At 35.2% G+C, this 26,180-nt stretch overlaps 1 protein-coding gene across 1 annotated transcript in view; it reads left to right on the top strand.

Annotated features, from left to right (window-relative positions):
• ZPBP (zona pellucida binding protein) overlaps positions 1–26,180 on the top strand; it is a 102,910-nt gene that overhangs the window by 1,813 nt on the left and 74,917 nt on the right. Inside the window, exons 2-4 of the mRNA XM_060019768.1 lie at positions 1,784–1,864; positions 9,662–9,787; positions 17,413–17,562. Coding sequence (XP_059875751.1) covers positions 1,784–1,864; positions 9,662–9,787; positions 17,413–17,562 — 357 coding nt within the window. The remainder of the gene's footprint in view (positions 1–1,783; positions 1,865–9,661; positions 9,788–17,412; positions 17,563–26,180) is intronic.

The raw sequence follows: 26,180 nt of genomic DNA, 5'->3' as shown, positions 1-26,180 counted from the left end.
TGGGTAGAAAATTAAAGAAATAGAAAAAAATTTTTTTCCTGTGTTGAGAGCTCTTAGGATTAACTCTTAACAATTCATATGTAACATACAGCAGTGTTAATTATATTAATCATATGTTTATCATAATAATTTATATTATCATATAGTTTATTACATGCCAAGTATGTACTTATCTTAATACTAGAAATTTGTACGTTTTGACTGCCACCTACTGAATGGGAGAAGATATTTGCAAAGAATATATCCTATAAGGGTTAATATCCAAAATATACAAACAACTCAACATCAAAAAACAACAGTCTAGTTAAAAAATGGGCAGAGGATCTGAATAGACCTTTTTCCAAGGGAAGACATACAGATGGCCAATAGGCACGTGAAAAAGATGCTCAACATCACTAATCATCAGGGAAATGAAAGTCTGAACCACAATGAGATACCATTCTCACACCTGTTAGAATAGCTATTATCAAAAAGGCAACAAATAACAAGTGCTGCATAGGCTGTGGGGAAAAGGGAAGCCTCCTGCACTGTTGGTGGGAATGTAAATTGATGCAGCCACCATGGAGAACAGTATGGAGGGTCCTCAAAAAATTAAAAATAGAGCTACCATATGATCCAATAATATCACTCCTAGGATTTATCTGAAGAAAACAAAAACACTAATTAGAAAAGATATATGCATCCCTGTGTTCATTGTAGCACTATTTACAGTAGCCAAGATATGGGAGCAACCTAAGTGCCCATCAATAGATGAATGGATAATGAAGATAATAGGTACATACAGTGGACTCCTACTCAGCCATAAAAAAATGATGAAATCTTGTCATTTGTGACAACATGGATGGACCTAGAGGGTACTATGATAAGTGAAATAAGAGAAGGACAAGTGCCGCATGATTTCACTTATATGTAGAATCTAAAAAAACAAATGAACGAACATATCAAAACATAAACAGAGTTATAGATAGAGAACAAGCAGGTGTTTGCCAAAGGGGACAGAAGAAGTAGGTGAGGGAGATTAAGCGGTACAAACTTCCAGGTGCAAAATAAATGAGTCACAAGTTTGAAATGTACAGTGTGGGGAATATAGTCAATAGCAATGTAATGTCTTTGTATGATGACTTATCATAACTAGACTAACCGTGGTGATCATTTAAAAATGTATAGAAACATCAAAGCACTATGTTGTATAACAGGAACTAACAAAGTGTTGTGGGACAATTATATTTCAAAAACAAACAAACTCATGGCAAAAGAGATCAGATTTGTGGTTACCAGAGGCGGGATTGAGGGGAATTGGATGAAGGCAGTCAAAAGATATCGATTCTTGATAAGTTGACATAAACACTGATCCTACTATTGAGTGTATAGTCAAATAAGGAAAATTATGTCTGTGCATGAAGAACTGTAATACAATGTAGAGTGAGTGTTGCTGATGATGTACTAAAGAGGTAAGAAATGAGGGCAAACAGAAGGTTTGAGGGAGGAGGGACTTGTGATTTGGGTCTTGAAGGGTGGGGATTTGGACTTATTGAGAGTATTCTAAATGGATGTAGAAAAAGCTGAAGGTGAGACATAATAGGGAAAGCGGTGGGTATGTTAATTTCATTGGAGCATATGAAGGGAATAGAGTTGGAACAGAGATACCAGATATCAGAGGATATTGATTTATGGCTCCCCTTCAACAAACATCAAATATACTGCGGTAGTATCCTATTTGAATGTCTTGAAATTTGTAATGAGCCAGATTGTTGATTAATTCTGTTCTTTTTGTTTTTGATAGTGGGATATTTGGCTCAATTACCAAGAGGTATTCACTTGACCCAAGATTCAATGAAAATAGTGGGATCACCAAATTTTCCAGGTATTAATAAATAGATTTTCAGCAATTGTAAGAAAGTAATTGGCAGTTGTTTAAATTTTATCAATCTTTTGCAAAAGGCTAGTGTTCCCCAGTTATCCTAGTTTCCTATAGCCCTTTTCCTCTATGGAAATGGATTAAAGTTGTTTCCACAGAGTTAGATTCATATAGTTTAATTCTGTTTGCTGTAACTTCTTAAGTATGCAAAAAATAATTACTTCTAAAAGCTATCTAATTAAAGTTGTCTACAGTGTTTTTGCTTGTTATTGTATAATAATTAAACATAATATTAAATGTATGCAGTTCTTTTTTTTTAAAGCACTTTTTAAAAACATTAATTAATTAATTTTTGGCTCCATTGCTGCACGTCTTCGTTGCTGCACGTGGGCTTTCTCTAGTTGGGGTGAGAAGGGGCTACTCTTTGTTGTGGTGCATGGGCTTCTCATTATGGTGGCTTCCCTTGTGGAGCACGGGCTCAGGCACACGGGCTTCAGTAGTTGTGGCACGTGGGCTCAGTAGTTGTGGCTTGTGGGCTCTAGAGCGCAGGCTCAGTAGTTGTGGTGCACAGGCTTAGTTGCTCCGTGGCATGTGGGATCTTCCTGGACCAGGGATCGAACCCGTGTCCCCTGCATTGGCAGGCAGACTCCCAACCACTACGCCACCAGGGAAGTCCCCATATGCAGTTCTTATGCTAAAACATTTTTTAAATGGGATCTGTATATCATAAAGATTTTGGGTTAATAAGATTTTGCAGTAGTAACATGAGGCACAGCATCTACAACTTTTTATATATATATATTTTTTAATTGAGGTAAATTCACATGCTTTAAAATTCCTCCTGTAAAGTATACATTCGAGTAGTTTTTAGTATATTGACCAGGTTCTGAAACCATCAGCACTGTGTAATTCCATAACATTTTCATCACTCTAAAAGGAAACACCGTACCCATTAAGCAGTCACACTCCAGCCCCTGGAAACCACTAATCTACTTTCTGTCTCCATAAATTTGTCCATTCCGGACATTTCATATAAGTGGAATCATACACTATGTGGTGTTTTGTGTGTGGCTTCTTTCACTTTGTATGATGTTTTCAAGGTTCATTTATATTACAGAATGTATCATTCATTTTTATGGCTGAATAATACTCCATTGAATGGATATACTACAATTGTGTATCCATCAATTGATGGATATTTAGGAAGTTTCCACTTTTTAGCTATTTTGAAAAGTGCTGTTATGAACATTTCTGGACAAGTTTCTGTGTGAACATATGTTTTCAGTATACCTAGGAGTAAAATTGCTGGGATATATGGTAACTCTATGTTTAACATTTTGAGGAACTGCCAAACAATTTTTCAAAGAACCTGAACTATTGTACTTTGACACCAGAAATTTATCAGGATTCAAATTTCCCAACATCTATATTAACATTTATTATTGTCCATCTTTTAAAATTTTAGCCATCCTAGTGTATGTGAAGTGGATTCTCATTGTGCTTTTTATTTGCATTTCCCTAATGACTAGTGATGTGGAACCTCTTTTCATATGTTTATTGACCATTTGGATGTCTTCTTTACAGAAATGCCTGTTCAAGTCCTTTACCCAATTTTTAATTTGGCTGTCTTTTATATTACTGAGATGGAAGAGTTTTTTTTTTTTTTTAATATGTTCTGGATACTAGACCCTTATCAGATGTTGGATTTGCAAATATTTTCATCTATTCTGTGGATTGTGTTTTCATTTCTTGATAGTGTTCTTTAAAGCACACATTTTAAACTTTGATAAGGTCTGATTTCTATTTTTTCTTTTGTACTGGTGCTTTAGGATTCATATATCAGAAGTGATTGCTTAATCAGCAGCCACAAAGTGTTACTCCTACATTTTCTTGGAAGAATTTCATAGTTTTAGTGCTTATATTTAGATCTTTGATCCATTTTGAATTAATTTTTGCATATGGTATACAGTAGGGATCAAAATTCATTCTTTTGCATGTGGATATCCCCTTGTTCCAGCATCATTTGTTTAAGAAACTTTTCCTTCTCTATTGAATGTCTTGGTGCTCTTGCTGAAGAGCAGTTTGCCATAGATGAATGAGTTTTTTTTATGGACTCTAAATTCTATTCCTTTGATATATATGTCTTTCCTTACGCTAGTACCACACTGTCTTGATTGCTGTTGCTTTATAATAAGTTTTGAAATTATCAAGTGTGAGTACTTCAGGTTTGCTCTTTTTCAAGATTGTTTTGGCTATGCTGGGTCCTTTGAAATTTTGTTTTATTCTAGAATCAGCTTTGGCAATTTTGGGAATAAAAGCCCATTGGGATTTTTATAGGAATTGCATTGAATCTGTTGATCAATCTTGGGAGTATTACCACCTTAACACTCTACAGTCTTGCAGTTCATAAACATGGAGTGTCTTTTCATTTATTTAGGTGTTCTTTATTTTCCTTCAATGATGCTTTACAGTTTTCAGTGTATGAGTCTTCTTGTACTACTTTTGTTAAATGTATCCCTAAATATTTTATTCTTTTTGATGCTACTGTAAATAGAATGTTTTTATCAATTTAATGTTTGGATTGCTCATTGCTACTGTATAGAAATACAATTGAGATTTGCAAATGGGTATTGTATCCTGTCATCTTGCCGAATCATTTATAGCTCTAATTTTTTTTTTTTTTTGTGGTGCGCGGGCCTCTCACCACTGTGGCCTCTCCCGCTGCGAGCTCTAATTTTTTAAATGGGGGATAGGGGGACTTATTCCTTAAAATTTCCTGTATATAGTATCATGTCATCTGAAAATGGAGGTAGTTTTATTTCTTCTTTTACAATCTGCCTATTTTTCCTTGCTAGTTGCTCCAGGTAGAACCTCTAGTTCAATATTGATGTTAACAGATATCTTTGTTTTGTTCCTGACCTTGGGGGCCTGGGAAAGATTTCAGTTTTTGCTATTAAGTATGTTAGCTGTGAATTTTTGTAGATGCCCTTTATAAGATTAAGAGAGTTCCTTCTGTTCCAAGTTTGTTGAGTGCTTTTATTGTGAAAGGGTATTGGATTTTGTCAAATGATTTTTCTGCATATATTGAGAGGATCAGTGGGTTTTGTCCATTATTCTATTGATATGATAAGGTATTACATTGATTGATTTTTGTATTTTGAACTAGCCTTGCATTTCTGGAATGAATCTGAGTTGATTATGATGTGTAATCCTTTTTCATGTTGCTGGATTTGGTTGCTAGTATTCTGAAGATTATCATGTACATATTCATAAAGAAAAGTGGTCTGTAGATTTCTCGTGTTGTCTTTGTCTGATTTTGGTTTTAGGGCAATAGTGGCTTCATAAAATGAGTTGGAGTGTGTTCCCTCCTCTTCTGTTTTTTTGGAAGTTTGTGAAGTATTGTTAATTCTACTTGTTTGGTAGTATTCACAAGTGAATTCAACTGGTGCTGGGCTTTTCCTTGTGGGAAGTTTTTTTTATTATTCAATCACTTTACTTGTTTTAGGTCTATTCAAACTTTCTATTTCATTATGGTTTCTGATGAGAAGTAAGCTAATTTTATTGAGGACCATATTATGTAATGAGTTGCTTCTGTCTTGCTGCTTTCAAGATTCTTTGTTTCTGGGTTTTCACAGTTGATTATGATGTGGCTAAGGTGTGGATCTCTTTGAATGTATCCTAGTTTGAGTTCATTGGGCTTGTTTGATGTGTGGATTTATGTTTTTCATCAATTTTGGGAAGTTTTTGCTATTATTTCTTCAAATATTCTTTCTGGCTCTTTCTCTCCACTCTTCCATGGGAGTTTTATGCATATACTGGCATGCCTGATGGTTTCCCAAAGGTCTCTGAGTACTGTTGATTTATCTTCACGTATCTTTCTATTTTTCTTTTTCTCAGATTGGATAAATCCCCTATTGATGTAACGTAAAGTTTGCTGATTCTTTCTTCTGTCTGTTGAGATCTGCTATTGATTCTTAACTGTGAATTTTCATTTGTTATTGTACTTTTTAATCTGGAATTTCTCTTTGGATCTTTTTTTATAATTTCTATCCCTTTATTGATAGTTTCTATTTGGAGAGACATCGTTTTCATACTTTTTTAGTCCTTTAGGCATGATGTTCTTTGATCATATTTAAAATAACTGATTTGAAGTCTTTGTCCAGTAACTCCAAAATTTGACTTTCCTCAGGGACAGTTTCTATTGGTTGCTTTTTTTGCTGCCTATGACTATACTTTCTTGGGTTTTTGCATGACTCATATTTTTGGTTGAAAACTGGACTTTGTAGGGAATATTATGTAGTACTCTGGAAATCAGATTCTTCCCCCTTTCTAGGTATTTATGTAGTTGCTTTTTGTTGTACAGGCATACTCAGAGATATTGCAGGTTCAGTTACAGGCCATCACAATAAAGTGAGTATCACAATAAAGTAAGGCACATGAATTTTTTTGGTTTCCCAGTGCCTATAAAAGTTATGTTTACATTGTACTGCAGTCTATTAAGTGTGCAATAGCATTTGGTTAAAAACCAATATATGTACCTTAATTAAAAAATACTTTATTGCTAAAAATGCTAACCATCATCTGAAACTCAGGATTGCTACAAACCATTGATGGTAAAAAATGCAAAATCTGTGAGGTACAGTAAAGCAAAGTACAGTAGAATGAGGTATTCCTGTAGCATTTGTTTAGTGACTTTTCTGAACTAATTCTCTTTAAATTCTGTATTCCTTGTCATGTGTGGCCACTGAAGTCTTTGCTTAGTTAGCTTAGGTAGGCTAATGGTTCAACAGAGATTTCATTAAACACCTGAATCAGTTAGTCTCCTAATATTTTCTGAGAATCCTTGTGAGCTTGTCGTGGCTTACCTTAAACATTTAGCCAGACAGTTGACAGCTCCACCATATCCTTCACTTTCTGCTGTACAGAGGCTCAATTTCAGCCAGAGGTGAGAACTTTAAGGCCTCTCACTCTTTACTGAGCATGCCCAGTCTTGGCCACGTGGCCTACTCTGTGCATGCACACGCCCTTCTATTTTCCTAGGAACGTATCTGAAGTTTTCAAAGCTCCCATTGACATGTCATTACCCAGCTTTTCCTCTTAAGCTTTTGGTTAAGCTGATGTTTACTCCCACTGCTTCAGGCATTTACAAAGTTAAGTGGCAAGCTCTAGTTGTTTTTGACAAAGACTCTTGGGGAAAAGGCTTTTTACAGTGGGTGTGCTCCAAGCTAGATCATGTAAAGATAGCTTTGTGCATGGTGTCTTCCAGAACACTGCCAGAAAGGTGAAATAATGACAATTCTCTGGGAAGGAGGCACTGAAGTCCACCTAACCCCATCTGCCCCTCTAGTGGCTACCAGGCTGCTGGTTCTAATGGGAATACAGCAACTTAAAGTGCTACAAGCTCACTGTTTTTACCAGGTGTATTTGCTAGGGGTACGATAAAAAATTACCACAGACCTGGCAGCTTAAACAACAGAAATGTGTTGTCTCACAGTTTTGGAGGATAGAAGTCCAATCATGGAGGCTTGGGTGCGTCCTTCTGAGGGCAGTAGGGCAAGGACCTGTTCCAGTTCTCCTTCCTCGGCTTGGAGATGGCCATCTTCTCCCTATATCTCTTCACATTGTTTTCCTCTGTGTTTGTCTGTGTGTCCAAATTTCCCCTTTTTATAAGGACACCAGTCATATTGGATTTAGGCCTACCCTGATGCCCTCATTTTAACTTGGTTACTTCTATAAAAACTCTATCTCCAAATAAGTTCACTTTCTGGGGAACTGGGAATTAGGACTTAAACATATGACTTTAGGGAGAAACATAATTCAGGCCATGACACCGAGATTCAGTTGTTTTTCCTGAGTACATTTTTCCTGGGTGCTGTAAGTCTTTGATTAATTAATTTCCAGAGTTCTTAAAATGTTGATTCAAATAATATGCCATTTTCTTATTACCTTTATGAAGGGGATGATTTTTGGAGTTCTTTACTCTGCCATTTACACTGATATCACAACTTTTATCACAGCTTTTGTTTTAAAACTACAGCTTTTAAACCTAAATTATAAAACAGTCATATATAACTAACTTCCCTTTTTATTGGATGTGCTTAAATTTATCCTTAAAATGAATTAACATTTCAGTTAAAGAAAACAACTGAATCTCAGTGTGATGGACTGAATCATCCTTCTCGCTAAAATCATATGTTTGAGTCCTAATCCTCAATTCCCCAGAAAGTGAACTTATTTGGAGACAGCATCTTTATAGAAGTAATCAAGCAGTAAGTCGTGCTGAGGAATGGCATGTTAATACAATAAGCATTCATTAAAAGTAGAAAAAAGAAGAAATGTTTAAATTGAGGTGAGTAGGAAATAAAATAAGAGGAGAAACTAATGAAAGAGACCAGAGAAGAATAATAGATTGAATGGAACCAAAAGCTGTCTTTGGAGCAATTAGTAGACAGAGTTTTGGTAATTGTTTCACAAGAGAATAATGAAAGTACAAAAATATTATGAATAAATTAAGATATGGTGAGATTTAAAAATCAGAATTTAGTATTCTGAATAATTTTATATAATAAACTTACAGTGAATAACTCTACTAAAATATAAGTTTCTAAAACAGACTTGATTAAATTACTTAGTAAACTAATAATTAAATTCTCCAGATTGTTAATCAGAAATTTGTTTTGCTACTTCCTCCCTTGCCAAAAAGTAAGTACCAGGCTATATAGTTTCCAAGGACAAAAACACTTTACACATTCTTTCAGAGAAAATTTATAGAAGGAAATCTGCCTAATTCATTTTATGTGGCTATTATAATCTTAGATGCCTAACTTAATAGTGCTAAACACTAAATAACAAATTTGTACTGAAATTGGAAAAAGATCAAGGATAATGTAAGAAAATTATATACAGTTACATTTATGAATATAGGTGCAAGTGTCCCGTGAAAACAAATTACCAAGAATTGAGGGGAAGTTTCTTAACCTAAGTAAGGGTAGCTATCTAAAAGCTACATTCAGTAAACATGATGTTGTATGGTTAAAGTTTAGAGACAGTTTCTTTAAAGTTAAGGAGAATTTTGATTCTCATAGAAACAATTTTTATTTTACTGGAACACAAAAATCTTAGTATATGGTTGATTAGTGAAGTGTTGCCATGGGATTACTGAGGAGTTTCTAGAAGCTTTTCTAAAAGCTTTCTTGTGAGTAAATGCAAAACAATTGAATCTTTACTGTGATCCTTTTGTATCTCCTAGAGAATACTATTTTTGCTTGTTTAATGAGCAGTGCTCTAAATTTTAAAGCAAAGTGGGAAAAATGCTTAATAATTAAAATCAATCAAAGCACATATTTGTGAATTTTTTAATCACATTACAATTTTAAAATTCAGTACACTGTGTTACATCATTGTGAGTAATGTATTGTTCCATAATCTAAACAAATTTATCTTGTCAGTTTCTTTCAGGTTTGGTGTCTTTGCAAAACAGATGAAGTATAGATATAGAATTATCTTAATACTTTGTAATTAAAATAATTTTATGACAACAAAGTAAGTTGGTATATAAACTCTGAATAAAAAGACTAATGCATAATGCTGAGATTAAGATACACTCGCACACGCAAATAAATTAAGTGTATGTTTTTGAAAGTTAGTTATATGGAATGCAATGAAATTTAGTTCTTACCAAGCAATAGCAATAATCCAAAGAAAACTTCTGAAAACATGTAACCCAGACTACAAAAATGTAAGCCATTATAGATCGTGAACGAACATAAAATATTATTGGAACATTTTAATATTTATTTTCAGTGAAAGTATATGTTATGCTCCATCAAAAGAGTCCACACATGTTATGTGTAACCCAACAACTGCGGAATTCTGAACTCATAGACCCATCATTCCAGTGGCATGGGCCGAAAGGAAGAATCATTTCAGGTGGGCTTCTGTTTCAGTTGTTATAATTAAAAATATGTATGAAATGTACTCAGAGCAAAAAGAATATTTGTATCTCATATATGCTCATGTATTAGCTCACTTCTTTTTCTTGCAATTTCTTTTTGGAGTTAGAATCTAACAATGTAGATGGCATGACTGTTTTTTCCAGATCTTAATTTGAGATAGAGACACACTGGATGATTAAACTGGAGAATTCTCTAAGCATACATATTTCAAAAAATTTTCCTTTTTTATTGTAAAATTCATAAAATCATTTTGGTTACCTCAGTTAGACTTTTATTAGCAAAGTATGTATGAAGAAGCAAATATGATTCTGGCTTTTGTTAAAAATACAAATGAGCACTTTGAGCTCTAGGTTTAAAATTCTGGTTTTGTTCGTTTTATACAGCCCCACATAGGGACAACTTGAGACTTTATTAGTAGTTACGATTTTATATTTTTTATCTTATATTTCACTCTGATTAAAATCCTGACCAGACAGTATGGGTTATATTTGAATTTAACCTAAATATTAATACCGATTTTGAAAAACTGACTAAATTTAACATTCAGTATTTTAGTATGAAAAACATGCTCTTAAATATACTGCATGGTTTGGTGGTAGCTGTGTAATAATATGTTACTGATGCTGTGCTTACAAAAGAGGAAGTTTAGTACTCGGGTACTCATCCAGAGGAGAAGATGGAGTTGAGATACATCTGAATAGTAGCCTTACAGTTTTCAGATTTTTGAGAAAACAAGGTCTTATTCTCATGAAGGTACATTTTACCACATAGAGATTACTATTGGTATGATTGATTTGGTCAACATTTTCTCCATTCAACTTCTTATTTTGTTATTTTGAAATGCCCATCTTACTTGTATTCTGATATCTCATTTGCTAAAAGCTGATTTGTTTTTGCAGTGTAGTTTAAAAAATATCAATTAGCTTAGCTGTTTTTGTTTTCAGCCTTGCTGAAAATTCAGATAATGAATTTTCATCCTAAATATCTGTTCAAGGAAGTACCTTTTGCATACCTTCTATGGAAGTTTTTCTTTATTGCTCTATTCACCATGTTTTCTTTCTCTCTCTTTTCCTTCCCTCCCTCCCTTCCTCCCTCCTTCCCTCCGTTCCTTCCTTCCTTCTTCTCCTTTTTTTCCCTTATTGGTGTTTTGAGACAGTGCTTGTGGGTGAAAGCCTACAGGTTTATTTTGTAGACCTGGATGGAGGAAAGCAGTATATTCATACAAAGACTTGCTGAAGAAACATTCATAAGAAATATTTATTTTTTAATATGTTTTAATTCATATTTTATATAGTTGAACAATCTAGGTTGTACATTGCCATAATATTTATGTTGATTCTGAAATAGCTCAAGGTTTAAAGAGTTACTTCACTCTTTAGGTTAGGTGGTGTGTCTCCAAAGTGAATTACTCGGCTCTAGGTGAGTGACTACCTGGTGGCTGCCATTGTGCCCAGCTTTGCAGGAGGTACGCAGAGCAGCGTGACCTCTGCCTGGCTGCAGTACTAGAGTGTAGGAGGGGGTCAGCAGAGGTCAGGGACAGAGGTCCTGAGAGGCTAGGCAGTTAATATAAATCAGCGAAGGGGGCCAGGAGTAAAGGTATCCAATATTGAAAATAAAATCAATCTTTATTTTTATTGCTTTCTAATAGCAAATAATATAACACAAGCATGTATATTAAATATATTTTACATTTGTTATTAAAACTCTGTGAGTTCAAAAATAGAAGCATTTAAGTATTGATTTGTTGTGTTGTAATTTGTTACTCCTTTGATTTGAAAATTGAGATGTGAAACATGCTCTTCTCTGAGATGCCAGGCCAGGTCTTGCAGCTTGTATTGCAAAGTATACTATGTAAGTGAATTTTGAATCCTTTAACTAGAAGTGACATTCTATATTACTCACTTTCATAATGGAAAACAGATGTTCAAAAACGTAGCTGTTTCCAGGTAAGGATAAAATCATATAGATGCAATGGCTTTGCATTTATGAAGACTATTCTCAGAAAATCCTGGTATTCTGACATCATGATTACAGTTGTGTTTTCAGTGCAGTGTCACGTCATAGTTCGCTGTCTGCCAGCTTTAAAGCTCAGTACTATCACTGTAATTGCAGAGAGACGTGGAAAATGTCTAATTTTATTAAAGCTTATAAAACAGAGACGCTTTTTGGACTCTAGGTTAAACTACACTGTACTTTTTTAATCTTTTTATGGATATTCCAAAGATAGTTCCGCTACAGTTGAACCAAAGAAACATGTAGTTATGTACTTGCGCCTCCCTTTGGAGAGAAGCATCCAGGTTGTTTAGATGGTAGTACAGTGTAGAGGCCAAGTCTTAGACTTGCTAGGCTCTCTTCCTCTCACCCCCACTGCCACCCTCTTCTGTCTCTCTTCCAACGTTTTTGGTTTACAAAGGTAAAGCATTTATTGCAGCAAGCCCTGTATCTCTTACTTCAACCCTAATACCATTCTGATGAATTAGCTCTTTTTGGTGTGTGGACTTTCCCATTTTTTTAAATGTTCACACAAACCTGTATAACTGCACACACACACACACACACACACACACACACACACGCACACACACACACACGTTTAGCTTTACCCTGTAACTGCATCCTTACTATGTTTTTTAAAAAATGAGATCATAGATTATATCTTACTCTACCTTAATATTTTTATTATGAAGCATCTGATAAATACAAATCTGTATAACAGATATGTAAGTTATGAAGCGTAATAAAACAGACATCCTTGAGCTTGCTATAGAAGCCAAGATATACCATTATCATGACTGTTGAACCTTCTAATGTTGAAAAATCCCATTCTTCTGTCCCCAACCCCCCTTAGGTAAACATTATCCTGAACTTTTACAATATTATTCCTTAGCTTTTCTTTATGCATTTACTACGTGTATGAATACACATGCACAAATACATACATATATCTATGTATGTGTGTATTCATACACGTAGTAAATGCACATATTTAAATATATATAAATATAGATATACATGTGTGGATATATTCTGCAAGCATATTTTTACTTTAGTGTTTTTATTCCGAATTTTATAAAAATAATCAACACGTATACTTTTATCATGTAGCAGATTCTGTTCTAAGCAATTTACATATACTAATCATTTAAGTTTCACAATAGCTCTTTGCAGTAAGTACAGTCATTTTCTGCCTTTTATATGTGGACAGAGGCATTGAGAGAACAAGGTACTTACCTGAAGTCAAGTGCCTTTGAAGTCTGGCTTCAGAGTTCACAGATTATAATCTAAATGAGGTAGGACTAGGATTTTCCCTTCTCACCATTTTATGACTTTTTGTAGTTTGTGTCTTTTAAGGAATTTGTCCAACTTAGATTTTTTTCAACTTGTCAAATTTATGTGCATAGTTTATGATATTTTCTTGTTATCTTTTTGATATATGCAGGATCTCTATGATATGCCCTCATTCACTCCTGGTATTGGATGTGTCTTTTCTCTTTCATTTAACAATTTTATCAGTCATTTCAAGGGACCAGCTTTTGAGTTATTTTTCTCTGGTATTTTTCTGTTTTCAGTTTCATTGATTTCTGACTTTATTATTTCCTTTCTGTTTGCTTTGGGTAAAGTTTGCTTATCTATTTCTTTTGCTGGTTGTAGAATTCTGGATTGGCAGTTTTTTTCTTTCAACATTCCAAAGATGGCATTCTGTATTCTTTTTGCTTGCATAGTTTCTTGTGAGAAGGCTGCTATAAAATAGTCCTTATCCCTCTGTAGGCAGTGTGCCATATTTTTCTGATTAATTTCAAGATTTTTTCTTTCCGTTTCACTTTAGTGATTTGAATACTAAATGCATTTTTTTTTTGGTTATTTGTATTATTCTGCTTGGTGTTCTATAAGCTTCTTGGATCTGTAGTTTTGGTTTGTCATTAAGTTTTTAAAATTGTCGGCCATTATATCTTCCAGTATTTCTTCTGCTTCATCCTATCTCTCTGCTCCTTCTGAGATTTCTGTCACCCTTATGTAACTGTTTGAAATTGTTCCATAGCTCTTGGATTCATTCTTCTTGGTGTTGTTTTGCTGTTGTTGTTGTTGTTGCTTTTTCTCTTTGGGTAAATTTCTTTTGATCTGTCTTCAAGTCATTGGTTCTTTTCTTAGCTGTGTCAAGCCTCTTTATGAGCTCATTGAAGGAAGACTTCATCTGTGTTACTGTGTTCTTTTTTTATTTTTTTGGTTTGGTTTTAGTTCTAACATTTCCATTTGATTATTTCTTATGGTTTCAGACTCTGCTGAAATCACCTATCTGATCTTGCATGCTTTCTACATTTTCCATTAAATTATTTAATACATTATTCATAGTTATTTTAAACTAACTGTCTGATACTTCTGACATCTGTGTCATTGCCTGGTATTTTGGAAATGTGCCATTTCTTACCCTTCTGTATGCTTCTTAATTTTTTAAGAACATCTTGAATAAGATAGTAAATATTGAGATAATTATTTTTATATTTGAGATGAACACTTTTTAAAATATTATTAAGCCTTTAATATTGGGAGTTTGTGTTAAACTAGTCAGGAATTGTCTGGCTTTGATATTGGTTATTGCTGTGGTTACTGAAAACTTATTTTTCTCCATTGTCTCATCTTTGGCTTTGGTTTCTCCTTTTTTGCTTTCTCTAGAGAGAATCTTTCTTGCAGCTCTCCTAGCTTGATTTCACTTCATTTTTGCTAGACTCTTATTAGTGATGGGCAGTTGGGAGAGAGGGGCAGTCTCTAATGTTCTGATTCAGCAGGTGTGGTGTCACTGGATCTTGTGGGTGTGGCCTTTAGAAGTGCTTCAGCCTGTCTGCCGGCTTTAGTGTTGGCCTAGTACTTCTTGCTGACTTCCTCAGGAGTGAGGTTTTTTTTCTTCCTGTTTCCTTCCCTAGTGGTAACATGTTTCCACAGTGCCCTCAGTGACCATTTTTGTTTCTTCTCCCTTGTAGGTTAAAGCATTGCTCCTCACCAGGAGGTAGGGGAAATGGGCAAGGGTGGAGTTTTGGCAGGGCTGCCGACCCCCTCCTCTAGCCAGTACCCTGCGCCGGCCCCCTCCTCTAGCCAGTGCCCTGTGGGAATCTTGCTCAGGGTTCCCCTGATCTTCCTTTGAACACCCAAAGATTTTCATGAAGGTGAGAAGCCTGTAAGAGGGTGCAACTGCCCCTGCACTCCCCCTGCCCCCATCTGTGGTCCTCAGAGGCTTCACATGCTCACACTGGACAGCACTTGGCTTTTAGCAATTTATTGAAAACTTTTAGCCAGATGTTCTTAGACCATTGAAGCAAATGCTTAGGTCTAGGTTCTACCTGCAGGCCCTGTTCATTCCTGGTTTTCAGGGTTACTGATTGCCCTACCTGCCTCATTTGTTTGATGGGTTCAAGAAAATTTGTTAGTTGATAGTTTGTCTTTTTCCTTATTGTTGTATGATGTTGTTGCTCTTATAGTCACTCTCCATATCTGAGCAGAAACCAAAAGTATAAACCTGTTTTTAAAAATTAGTTGTAATGAAATGGTGCTTAAATTTTGCCATATAATTTTAGAGCTCTGAGGCATGTGCTTCTAGAAATCTAATCCAACTCTGAATTTTTAGATGATCAAGCTGAGTTCTAGAGGAAGAAGTCCTGACTTCAGTTTAATTATTTATTGACTGTCTGCTGTTGTATGAGTTCTTATATAGTATATAGTGGTATGCCTTGGCATCCTGAAATTCCCATTTAAACTTAGTTTTGTAAAAGTCTGTTTGTTAAGTGGTATTTGTTAGGTGGGTTCTTCTCTTGGCTATGCAATCATCTGGGTATCTTTTCAAAGTGTGCTACTTTTAAATTTTTTAAAATAAGAAGGTAGCCAGAGAGTGTTTTCTTACAAATTGTATGATACTAGATTTTCTGGCTGTCATAATATTTAACATTGTAGTAGGCATTCAAATATATATTAATACACTTATTAATGCTTCTGGTTTGGGAAATTTTATTTCAAATTTTTGCCAGGGAATGCATGGCTTCATTGCTGACATGATATTCTAAAATTTCTTTACAATTTGTGGGCACCTTTTATCATATTACTATGATGTATCTGTTTGTGTCTGCTGAAATATATGTATAGCAAACACTTGAAAACCTCTTAATCTGTTCTAAAAGAGAGACAACATGTTATGATAAATATGTACTCTTTCATCAAAAGATATTCATGAAGAAATAGGCAGTACAATAGAAACGTATTCTAAATTTATATCACATTTTTTAGCTTCATCCAAGATATAGAAATGGGAGTTCTCAAGGCATAATGCTCTATGTAAATCCCTTGAGGGTGGGTATATCCATCTATTCATTTCTCCTTCAATATCCGAAACAGGGCTTTGCATGTGCTAGAAACTCAACACATTTTTAGTGAAAAAATGAATAATGAAAATTTCTTCACTAAGAACATTCATCTTTTGTCTTATTTTGAAGCAATAAATTTCTTCAAAATAAATTTCAACTTGACAGTTATAGGCAATAAATTATTTTCTTAAAATAGAAAAAGATGAGTATTTATTAAGGTAATATTTTCAATTCTAATGAATAGTTTATTAAATTATTGAGTGAGTTTTAATATCTAATAATTTTTTCTAGTGCAAACCCGTGATTATGAACTTTGAGAGTAACCATTTTTAATTGCTTAATGATTTATAGCTTTTTCAAGTACTTTAACATTCCTTGTATTTGTTATTCAAAAATGATTCTATGAGATATATTATCATATATTATGATTCTTTGTTGTGCAAATGAAGGAGCTAGACTTCAGAAAGATTAAGTGATTATCCCCAGTTACACAGTTTATGAGAAAGAAAGGCACACCTAAAAGCCAAGTCCTAACCCTCTAAATCAGACTTCTTTCCCATTACACAACATGGCTCTCTCCCACTGTGGTACTTAAGTGATGCTGAAGTGACAAGGGAACTTACGTCCACGTTCTGACTCCCAGCACTGCAGTTCTGATTGTGCGACTTCGGGTGTCAAGTGATCCAGTCTCCTGTTTTCTTTCTTCTGCAACCCTCACGGTTGTAATCCAAATTTTGCCAAGTACCTTGTGTAATGACAGCAAATCCCTAGGTGTTCGTGATTATATTGAGTTAGCCTTTGTTCTGGACACACTGTTTTTATCCCTTTCATATACATTTTTTATGCTTAATGAGAGCATAACTCATCAATAAAGTATTTATATGCATATATACAAATATAATTACTTGATAGTATGTATAAGTATATGCTATATTATATGTATATGAGTACTGATCATGCCATCTCAGTGCGACAAGCAGATGAGGAGCACATCATGTACGTGTGATTGTTAGTCTCTTACCACTTAGGCAGCCACTCACTTGATGAACTCTGGTTAGTGAAATTCTGACACTAAGTTCATCCTGGCACCCACTGTCAAGAACCACCAGACACAATGACTTTGTCCCCGACTCCTTCAGTGATTCTGTAGGTAAATTTGGATGGTTTTTCTCTGTTAAGAAACTATTTCGTTATTTTATCTCAATCTCATGTAATTTAAGCTACTGATCACTGTATCTTATTCCTCTATTAGGAAACAGCACTGCACAAGTGACCTCCACAGGAAGCCTTGTATTCCAGAACTTCAAGGAGAGCATGAGTGGGGTTTACACGTGTTTTCTGGAGTATAAACCTACTGTGGAAGAAGTCGTTAAAAATCTCCAACTGAAATATGTTGTATATGGTAAGAAGGGATTTTGGTTGTATTTTAACATTTCTTAATGTTTACAAATATTTACATACTTTAACAGGTTTGTTTTAAAGGGATTTTGTTGTGTTTAGTCTCTCTTAATTAAAGAAAAATGTCTGCCTGCCTATATTTTGTGAAGTGCTTTGTAAGGGGTTCGTGGTAAGGGAAGATCATTTTTCTTCAGGGGAATATTGACATGTACAGATCAGTTTAAGACAGTGCATAAAAACAGGGTGGTATGGAAATCGTGGTTTCAGAGAATGAGCATGATATTGTACTCCATACTGCCTTTAAATTCCGAGTATCCTCTTGATGGTGCACTGCCATCCCCGTGAACAGGAACATGAATTGCCACTGTATTAAAACCCTTGTCCAAAGGTAGCTTGATCTGTTGAGGTCTGAGACTGGAGAGGTGAGTTGGTCATGGAGTGGCCAGGAGAACAGCCTGAGTGAAAGTTCCGTCTCACGGCTGGGACCCACGCATGGAGACAGTCAGGGTCCTCCAGGCTGTCCGTGTCTCACCTCCAGAGCTTCTGAATATGTTACCCTACAGTAGCAGGTTTTGCAGGTGTAATTAAGATCTTGAGAAGGGTAGACTCTCCTGAATTACTAGCGTGGGCCCAGTGCAGTCACAGGGGTCCTTAAAGAGGAAGGCAGGACAGCCCCAAAGGCAGAAAAAGGAGATGTGGCAGTGAAAGGAGAGGGTGGGGTAGGTGCCACAAGCCAAGGAGGTGGCAGGTCTCTGGAGCCTGGTACTTCCAGAGCGAATGTACCTTGATTCCAGCCTTGCAAGACTCACTTTGGACGTCTGATCTCCACAACTGTGAGATAATACATTTGTGTTATTTTAAGCCACGAGGTTTGTGGCTTAAGAAGTTAATATACCATTGGAAGCAATAGGAAGCTCATGCAGCATTGTTTTCACAGCTGGGATGTAGAACAAATGGCAGAATTATTAATGATTCCCTGATCATTTTTATACACTAAAAAACGGTGTTCCATATATCCAAAGAAAGACATAATTTTCATGAGAAATTATATTAACTTTGTTAGGCAAATAATTTGTTTAAACTTTGTAATCAGTCACGCTTCATTTTTGTTACATAGTTTTTCCTGTAAAATATGATATGTGTTATTTAGTATAGTTTATATAGTTTATAACAAATATACTTTGAAATCTCTCATAAGGGTACATTCACATAAGCTAACAAGTGTAACAGTGCCTAAAATGAATGCTGGTTTATAGTAATGAAAATGATAGCTAATATTTACCAAGCATTTATGCTGTGTTTTTACGTGTAATTATAATAATAACAGCAAAACACATATATTGCTTATTTTCACAAGGCTTTTTTTTTTTTTTTTTTGGCGGTACGCGGGCCTCTCACCGTTGTGGCCCCTCCCGCTGCGGAGCACAGGCTCTGGACACGCAGGCTCAGCGGCCATGGCTTACAGGCCCAGCCGCTCCACGGCATGCGGGATCCTCCCAGACCGGGACATGAACCTGCATCCCCTGTACGGGCAGGCGGACTCCCAACCGCTGCACCACCAGGGAAGCCCTGCAAGGCTTTTGTTTTGAAGTGCTTTATTTATATTCAACTTATTTAATTCTCACAACAAACCCGTACAGTAGGTACTGCAATTTTCGTTAGACTGTGGGACTCAGATTTCAATCTAGGGATTCTCGTTCTAGAGTTTGTATTTTTCTCTCTCTTGATATCCTACGGTGCCCCACTGTTATACCAGTGGCAGCAGGATGACACATCATTTAATAAACTGATTTTGGAGACCTGCTATTTTTGTGCTTAAAAAAATCATTTAAGTCATTCTGTTTCACTCTAAGGATCCACTTTAGTCTTTCCAATGCCACATGGTATTCCAGATTTTGCTTGCACATTCCTCAGTTGATGATCGTTTCGTGTGTTTCAGATTTTCCCTGCCTCAAACAGCAGTGCATGGAACCTTGAAATAAGTCCTTCAGTCTCTTCCTCCCTGAGTCCCTCTGTGCGTCTCTGTGTATGAGTCCGTCACTCATCGATCTGTGTGTAAACACACACACTAGTATTCTTGTATTATAGATGTTAAATTGTTAGTATTTTGCTGAGGTGATTCTGTAAGGTAATATCTTCTACAGGGTTTTCACAGTGTTATTTTGATAATTCTGCTAGTTGCCCTGCAAAGAGTGTACAGTTTGTATCCCCGCCACAGTACACGAGAATCTCATTACCTAAAATGCCCTTAGTATACTGTATCTTGAATTGTTGCCCATGTAATAGTCTAATAATGGTATTTCATGGCTTTAATGTTTATTTTTTGGTCATTGATGAGGTTTTTTGAGTTTTGCTATTTGCATGGGCTGTGAACAAAAGTTTTGCTTTTGTTGCTTTTACTTTTGGTGTTGGATTAAAAAAATTATCTCTAAGACAGTAAGTCAAAGAGCTTACTGCCTGTGTTTTCTGCTAGAAGTTTTATGGTTTCGGGTCTTACATTCAAGTCTTTAATCAATTTTGAGTTGATTTTTGTGCATGGTGTAAGACAGTGGTTACATTCTTTTGAATGTGACTGGCCAGTTTTCCCAACACCATTTACTGAAGAGACTGTCTATTCCCCATTGTATATTTTTGGCTCCTTTGTTGTAAATTAATTGACCATTTCTGTATGGGTTTATTTCTGGGCTCTCTGTCTGTTACATTGATCTGTGTGTCTGGTTGTATGCCAATACCACATTGTGTTAATTACTGTAGCTTTGTAATATAGCTTGAAATCAGGGAGCATGATGCCTCCAGCTTTGTTCTTTTTTCTCAAGATTGCTTTTGCTATTTGTGGTCTTTTGTGGTTCCATACAAATTTCTGAGAGTTCTATTTCTGTGAAAAATGCCATTGGAATTTTGATAGTGATTGCATTGGAGCTGTAGATTGCTTTGTTTAGTATTTAATATTTTAACCATATTAATTCTTCCAATCCATGAGCACAGAATATCTTTCCACTTATTTCTTTCTTCTTCAATTTCTTTTCTTGATGTCTTATAGTTTTCAGTATTTTTACAGAGCCAGAGTTTTCAATTCAATGAAGTCTGATTTATCAAATTTGCTAATTAGTCATGCTTTTGTTGTCAAGTCTAAGAATTCTTTGCCTAGCCGTAGGCAAAGGTTTTCTCCTTTTTTGTGATAGTTTTGCTTAACATGATGCAGTTTCAGTTAATTTTTGTGTAAGGTGTGAGGTTTAATAATTTTCATTAGGATATCCAATTGCTCCAGCATGATTTCTTGAAGTGTTTTTGCACCTTTGTCAACAGTAAGTTGAGAATATTTGTGTGGGTCTGTTTCTGGGTTTTCTAATTTCTTCCATTGATCTATGGGGTTTGTTCCTCTGCCAGTGCCACTGTGTGGATCACTGTAACTATAGAAACCCTCAGTACCAGGTAGTGTGATTCCTTCCACTATTCTTTATCAAAATGTTTTTCTTTTTTAGGGCCCACCCCTTTCCTTATATATTTTAGAATAATCCTATATGTATCTACAGTGTATCTGCTGGAATTTTGATGGGAATTGCATTCAATCTGTAGATAAATTTGGGGGATGTTTGCGATCTCTCTGTTTTTTTCTTTTTGGCCATGCCGTGAGGCATGTGAGATCTTAGTTCCCTGACCAGGGATCGAACCTGTGCCCCCTGCAGTGGAAGTGCTAACCACTGGACTGCCAGGGAATTCCCTCTTTCATCTCTATATACATGCTTTCTTAAGCGTATACCTAAGTATGTTATTTTGGGCTTTTTTTGCACAATTGTAAATGATGTTAGATTTCAAATTTTGGATTCCACAGGTTTATTGCTAATATATAGAAAAACGATTTATAAAAAATAAGAAAAAAACCACTTTCTTTGCTCATCCATAAGAAGCAACTCCCCATTTATTCAAGTTTTATCATGAGATTGCAGCAATTCAGTACGAAATATGATACAAAGACACAAAGTGAGCAAATGCTGCAGAAAAAAATGGCACTGATAGACTTGCTTAACACAGGGTTGCCACAAACCTTCAATTTGTAAAAAATGCAATATCTGCTAAGCACAATAATGTGGAGCACAACAAAACGAGACATACTGTAAACAAAAAGTGGTTTATTATTTGTGTCTTGATCTAGAATTTTAAAAAAATGTTTGTAGATTCTTTGTGAGACTGTCATGTCATATGCACATAGGGACAGTTTTGTTTCTTTCTTTTCAATCGTATGCCTCTTATTTTTCTTTTTTTATTGGAGACACTAGGGCTTCTGGTACTCTGTTGAATAAGAATGGTGAGAGCAGATATCCTTGCCTTCTTTGTAATATTAGGGGGACTCATCAAGTCTTTTACTATTAAATGTGGTGTTAGATTGGATTTTACATAGATGCCTTTTATTAGGTTGAGGAAGTTTCCTTCCATTCCAAGTTTGTTGATTTTTAATTTTTTATTGTGAAAGGATGTTGGATTTTGTCAAGTGTTTCTCCTGCATTAATTGAGATAATTATGTATTTTTTATTTTCTGTTTTATTGTTATGGTATATTGCATTCATTGATTTTCAAGTGTTGAACCAAGCTTGGTTCCTGGGATAAAATCCCACTTGGTCATGATGTATAATGCTTTCAATATACTGACAGATTCATTTTGCTGGAATATTGTTGAGAATTTTTGTATCTATATTCATATGAGATACTGGTCTGTAGTTCTGTTTTCTTGTGATATCATTTTTACCTGGATTTGCTTTCATGATAATACTGAGTATGACTTGGGAATTTTTTCTTTCTCTTCTGACTTTGGAAGAGTTCATTAAGAATTGTTAATATTTCTTTAAATGTTTGGTAGAATTCATGAGTGAAAACATCTGAGCTTGGGTTTTTCTTCCTGGGTAGTTGTTTTTTCTGATTACTAATTTAATCTCTTTGCTTGAATATAGCTCTATTCATATAGTCTATTTTTTCTTGAGTCAGTTTCAGTAGTGTATGTCTTTTAGAGATTTTTCTATTTCATCTAAGTTATCTAATTTATTGGCATACAGGTTTTTATAGTATCCCTTTGTAATTCTTTTTATTTCTGTAAGGTCAATAATACTGCCTCCTTTTTTATTGATGATTTGTTAATTTGAGTCCTCTCTTTTTTTCTTGGTCACTCTAGCTAAAGATTTATAAATTTTGTTGATATCTTCAAATAACTATGTTTTTGTGTCATTGATTCTATTGTTTTTCTATTTTCTATGTCATTTATCTCTGCTTTAATTTTTATTATTTCTTTCCCTCTGCTTGATTTAAGGTTAGTTTTCTCTTTCTTCCCTAGTGTCATAAGGTAAAAGTTTCAATTATTGATTAGAGATCATATTATATTTTATATATATATAATTTTGTATATATAATTTCCCACAATGTACTGCTTTAGCTGCATTCCATAGGTTATGGTTTTTTTTCAATTTATATGAAGTTTTTCTTCTAACTTCTCTTTTGATTCTTCTTTGACACATTGGTTACTTAGAATTATGTTGTTTAATTTCCACACATTTGTGAGTTTTTCAAATTTTTCTGTTACTCTAATTTTATTACATTGTGATCAGAGAAAATACTTTGTATTATTTCAGTCCTTTAAAATTTATTGTGATTTGTGGCTTAAAATAATCTCCATCCTTGAGAATGTGCCAGAGCACTTGAGAATGTATATTCTGCTGCTGCCAGGTGGAGAGGTATGTAGATGTCTTTTAGGTATATTTGGTTTCAGCATTATTCAAGTATTCTGTTTCCTTGTTGATCTTCTGCCTAGTTGTTTCATTCATTATTGGAAGTCTCCAAGCAATATTTTGAATTGTTTTTATCATTATTTAATGATATAATCATCATATAATCAAAATAGTTATTTCTTTTATCATTTCTGTCAGTTTTTACTTCATTTTGGTGCTTTGTTCTTAGGTGTGTGTATGTTTATAATTGTTCTCTCTTCCTGATAGGTTGTCTTTTTTTATTATAAAAAAATGTTACCCTTTAGCTATAGTAGCATTTTTTGTTTGTTTTAAAGTTTACTTTGCCTGATAATTGAATAGCCATTCCTATTTTCTTGTGATTGCTGTATACAGGATGTATTATTTTGCACCCCATCGCTTTCAGTCTATTTGTATCTTTGCATGTAAAATGTGTCTCATGTAGACACTAAATAGTTCATTGCTTTTTAAATCCAGTTTCATAGTCTCTGCCTTTTGATTAGATAATTTAATCCATTCACATTTAATATTATTATTTATATAAGTGGATATACGCTATCATTTTATTTTATGTTTCCCTGTCTCGTGTGTTCTTCTATTTCTCATTGTCTTGTGAATTAAGTGAATATTTTCTAATGTAGCATTTTAATTACTTTAATGATTTTTACTATATATTTTTGGGTCATTTCCTTATTGATTGCTCTAGAAGTTACCACATATATCTTTTTTTTTTTTTTTTTTTGCGGTACGCAAGCCTCTCACTGTTGTGGCCTCTCCCGTTGCAGAGCACAGGCTCCGGGCACGCAGGCTCAGCGGCCATGGCTTACGGGCCCAGCCGCTCCGTGGCATGTGGGATCTTCCCGGACCGGGGCATGAACCCGTGTCCCCCGCATCGGCAAGCGGACTCTCAACCACTGCGCCACCAGGGAAGCCCAACCACATATATCTTAACCTATCAGAATCAGCTTGACATCTTTACAAACTTAATTCTGGTGAGATAGAGAAACCTTAGTCTTATGTAGATCTATTCCTTTTCCATGCTTTTTGTGGTATTAATATTATACATATTACACCTGTAAATGTTACAAAACTAACAATACATTTTATAATTATTATTTTGTGTAACTTTATGTATTTTAGAGAAGCTGAAATTAGGAGAGCAAGTGTATATTTATAGATTTTGTTACATTAGCCTTCTTGTTTATCATTTTTTATTTTCTTTAATTGTTTGCTTTTTTTCAAGTTTCCATCTGTAGTTATTTCCTTAGTCTAGTACAGCTTTGCTCCCACCCACCTCCATTGTGCTCCTATTGGAAAATATATATTTATGTTTGGTCCCAGTGATACATCATATACAAATTCTTTTATACAATTGCTTTTTAAATCAGTAAAGAGGAAAGAAAGTCGAAGAAATATGCACTTATTCTGTCTATATAATTACATGATTTACTGGAGTGCTTTGTTTTTTGTGTGTGGATTCAGATTATTGACCGAGGTTATGTTCTTTCAGTCTTGTTAAAAAACAAAATTCAAGAAAATTTGAAGATCTAATTAGCTTTATTAGGTAATTCATGAATCGGGGAGCATCCCATCTAGCAACTAGAAGGTGGCTCTGAGGGGTTGTATGCTATTAGCAAACGAAAAGAAAGGATTATTTTTAGACTAGGCCCTCTTTTCTTGAGGGTGGGGGGAAGGGAGTGGCAGGGGTTTTGGTTTTATCATGCAGGTTGCTTCTTCTTCCTCTGGGGACTGGAGGAGGCCTGTGTGATAGATTACTTTACTGTTAGACTAGAAAATTCCAGACTGGTTGATTAGGATTGCATTTGTGGGAGAGGTTGAAACTGCCATTAGATTAGATATTAAGTGTAGTTTTAGTATCTTGGGGTTTAGCACATGTGACACAATTTTGGGCCTGTGGTTTTCTTTTTAACAGTCTGAAAAACTTTTAGCTGATTCTTTATTCTGTCAGGTCAGATCTACTGTTGAGCTTCTTATTGTGTTTTTCCTTTCAGTGTTTTTCCTTTTTACCTACAGAATTTCCACTTGATTCTTTTTTTTATAATTTTTTATAGATAGTTTCTATTTGATGTGACATTATTAAAATACCTCCCTTCATTAATCATGATTTTCTTTTGTTATTTTAACACATTTATATGAATGCTTTGAAGTCTTTAGTTTTTAATATTTATCTTTAAAAGTGACCACATCTGGTCACTCTTAAACAGGCAATTTCTGCTTCCTAGTTTTTTCCAGTGTATAGGTCATACTTTCCTGTTTCGTTGCATGTCTCATGAATTTGTTTGGAAACTGGACTTTTTAGATAATGTATTGTAGCAACTTTGGGTCCTGGTCCATTTCCTTCCCCCACCCTCCAGATTTGTCATAATTTTATCCTGTTTATTTGTTTAGCAGCTGGCTAGATTATTTCAGTGAGGTTCACTCCCGCTGCCACCATAGTGTGAGGCCTCCAAGGTCTGTCCTAGGAAGGTGCACTTTGGGTGTACCCATAGAGGTTTCATGTATCTGTTGTTTTCAACCATGCCCTGAGGCATAAATTCCTCTAAAACCGATCCAGTTCAGTTTGGGTTCCCCAGGTCTGTTTGAGATTTGTTCTGACCTCAGGATAGCTCCTTCCAGCTGACACCTCCTGTGTTGCTGTCTGACAAACTAGGCTGCCTACAGTTTCGCCTTCTCCCAGTTGTCTTTCCCCATATTGCCAGTGTTTTTGAAAGTGCCCTGAGGTTTGAGCTTCCCCACAGTTTATCACAAGGACGTCAGTTCCTTTGAGAAGAGATTCTGAGCTCTCTGTTCTACAGCCTGCTGCTCATCCCCGGCAGATTCTCTGAGCCACTGCTCTGGAGCTGGGGCTGGGGACGGTGGTGTGCTTCTC

Source organism: Delphinus delphis, chromosome 9 (assembly GCF_949987515.2).
Source record: "Delphinus delphis chromosome 9, mDelDel1.2, whole genome shotgun sequence".
NCBI classification, from domain to species: domain Eukaryota; kingdom Metazoa; phylum Chordata; class Mammalia; order Artiodactyla; family Delphinidae; genus Delphinus; species Delphinus delphis.
This window is presented reverse-complemented; position numbering and strand designations above follow the sequence as displayed.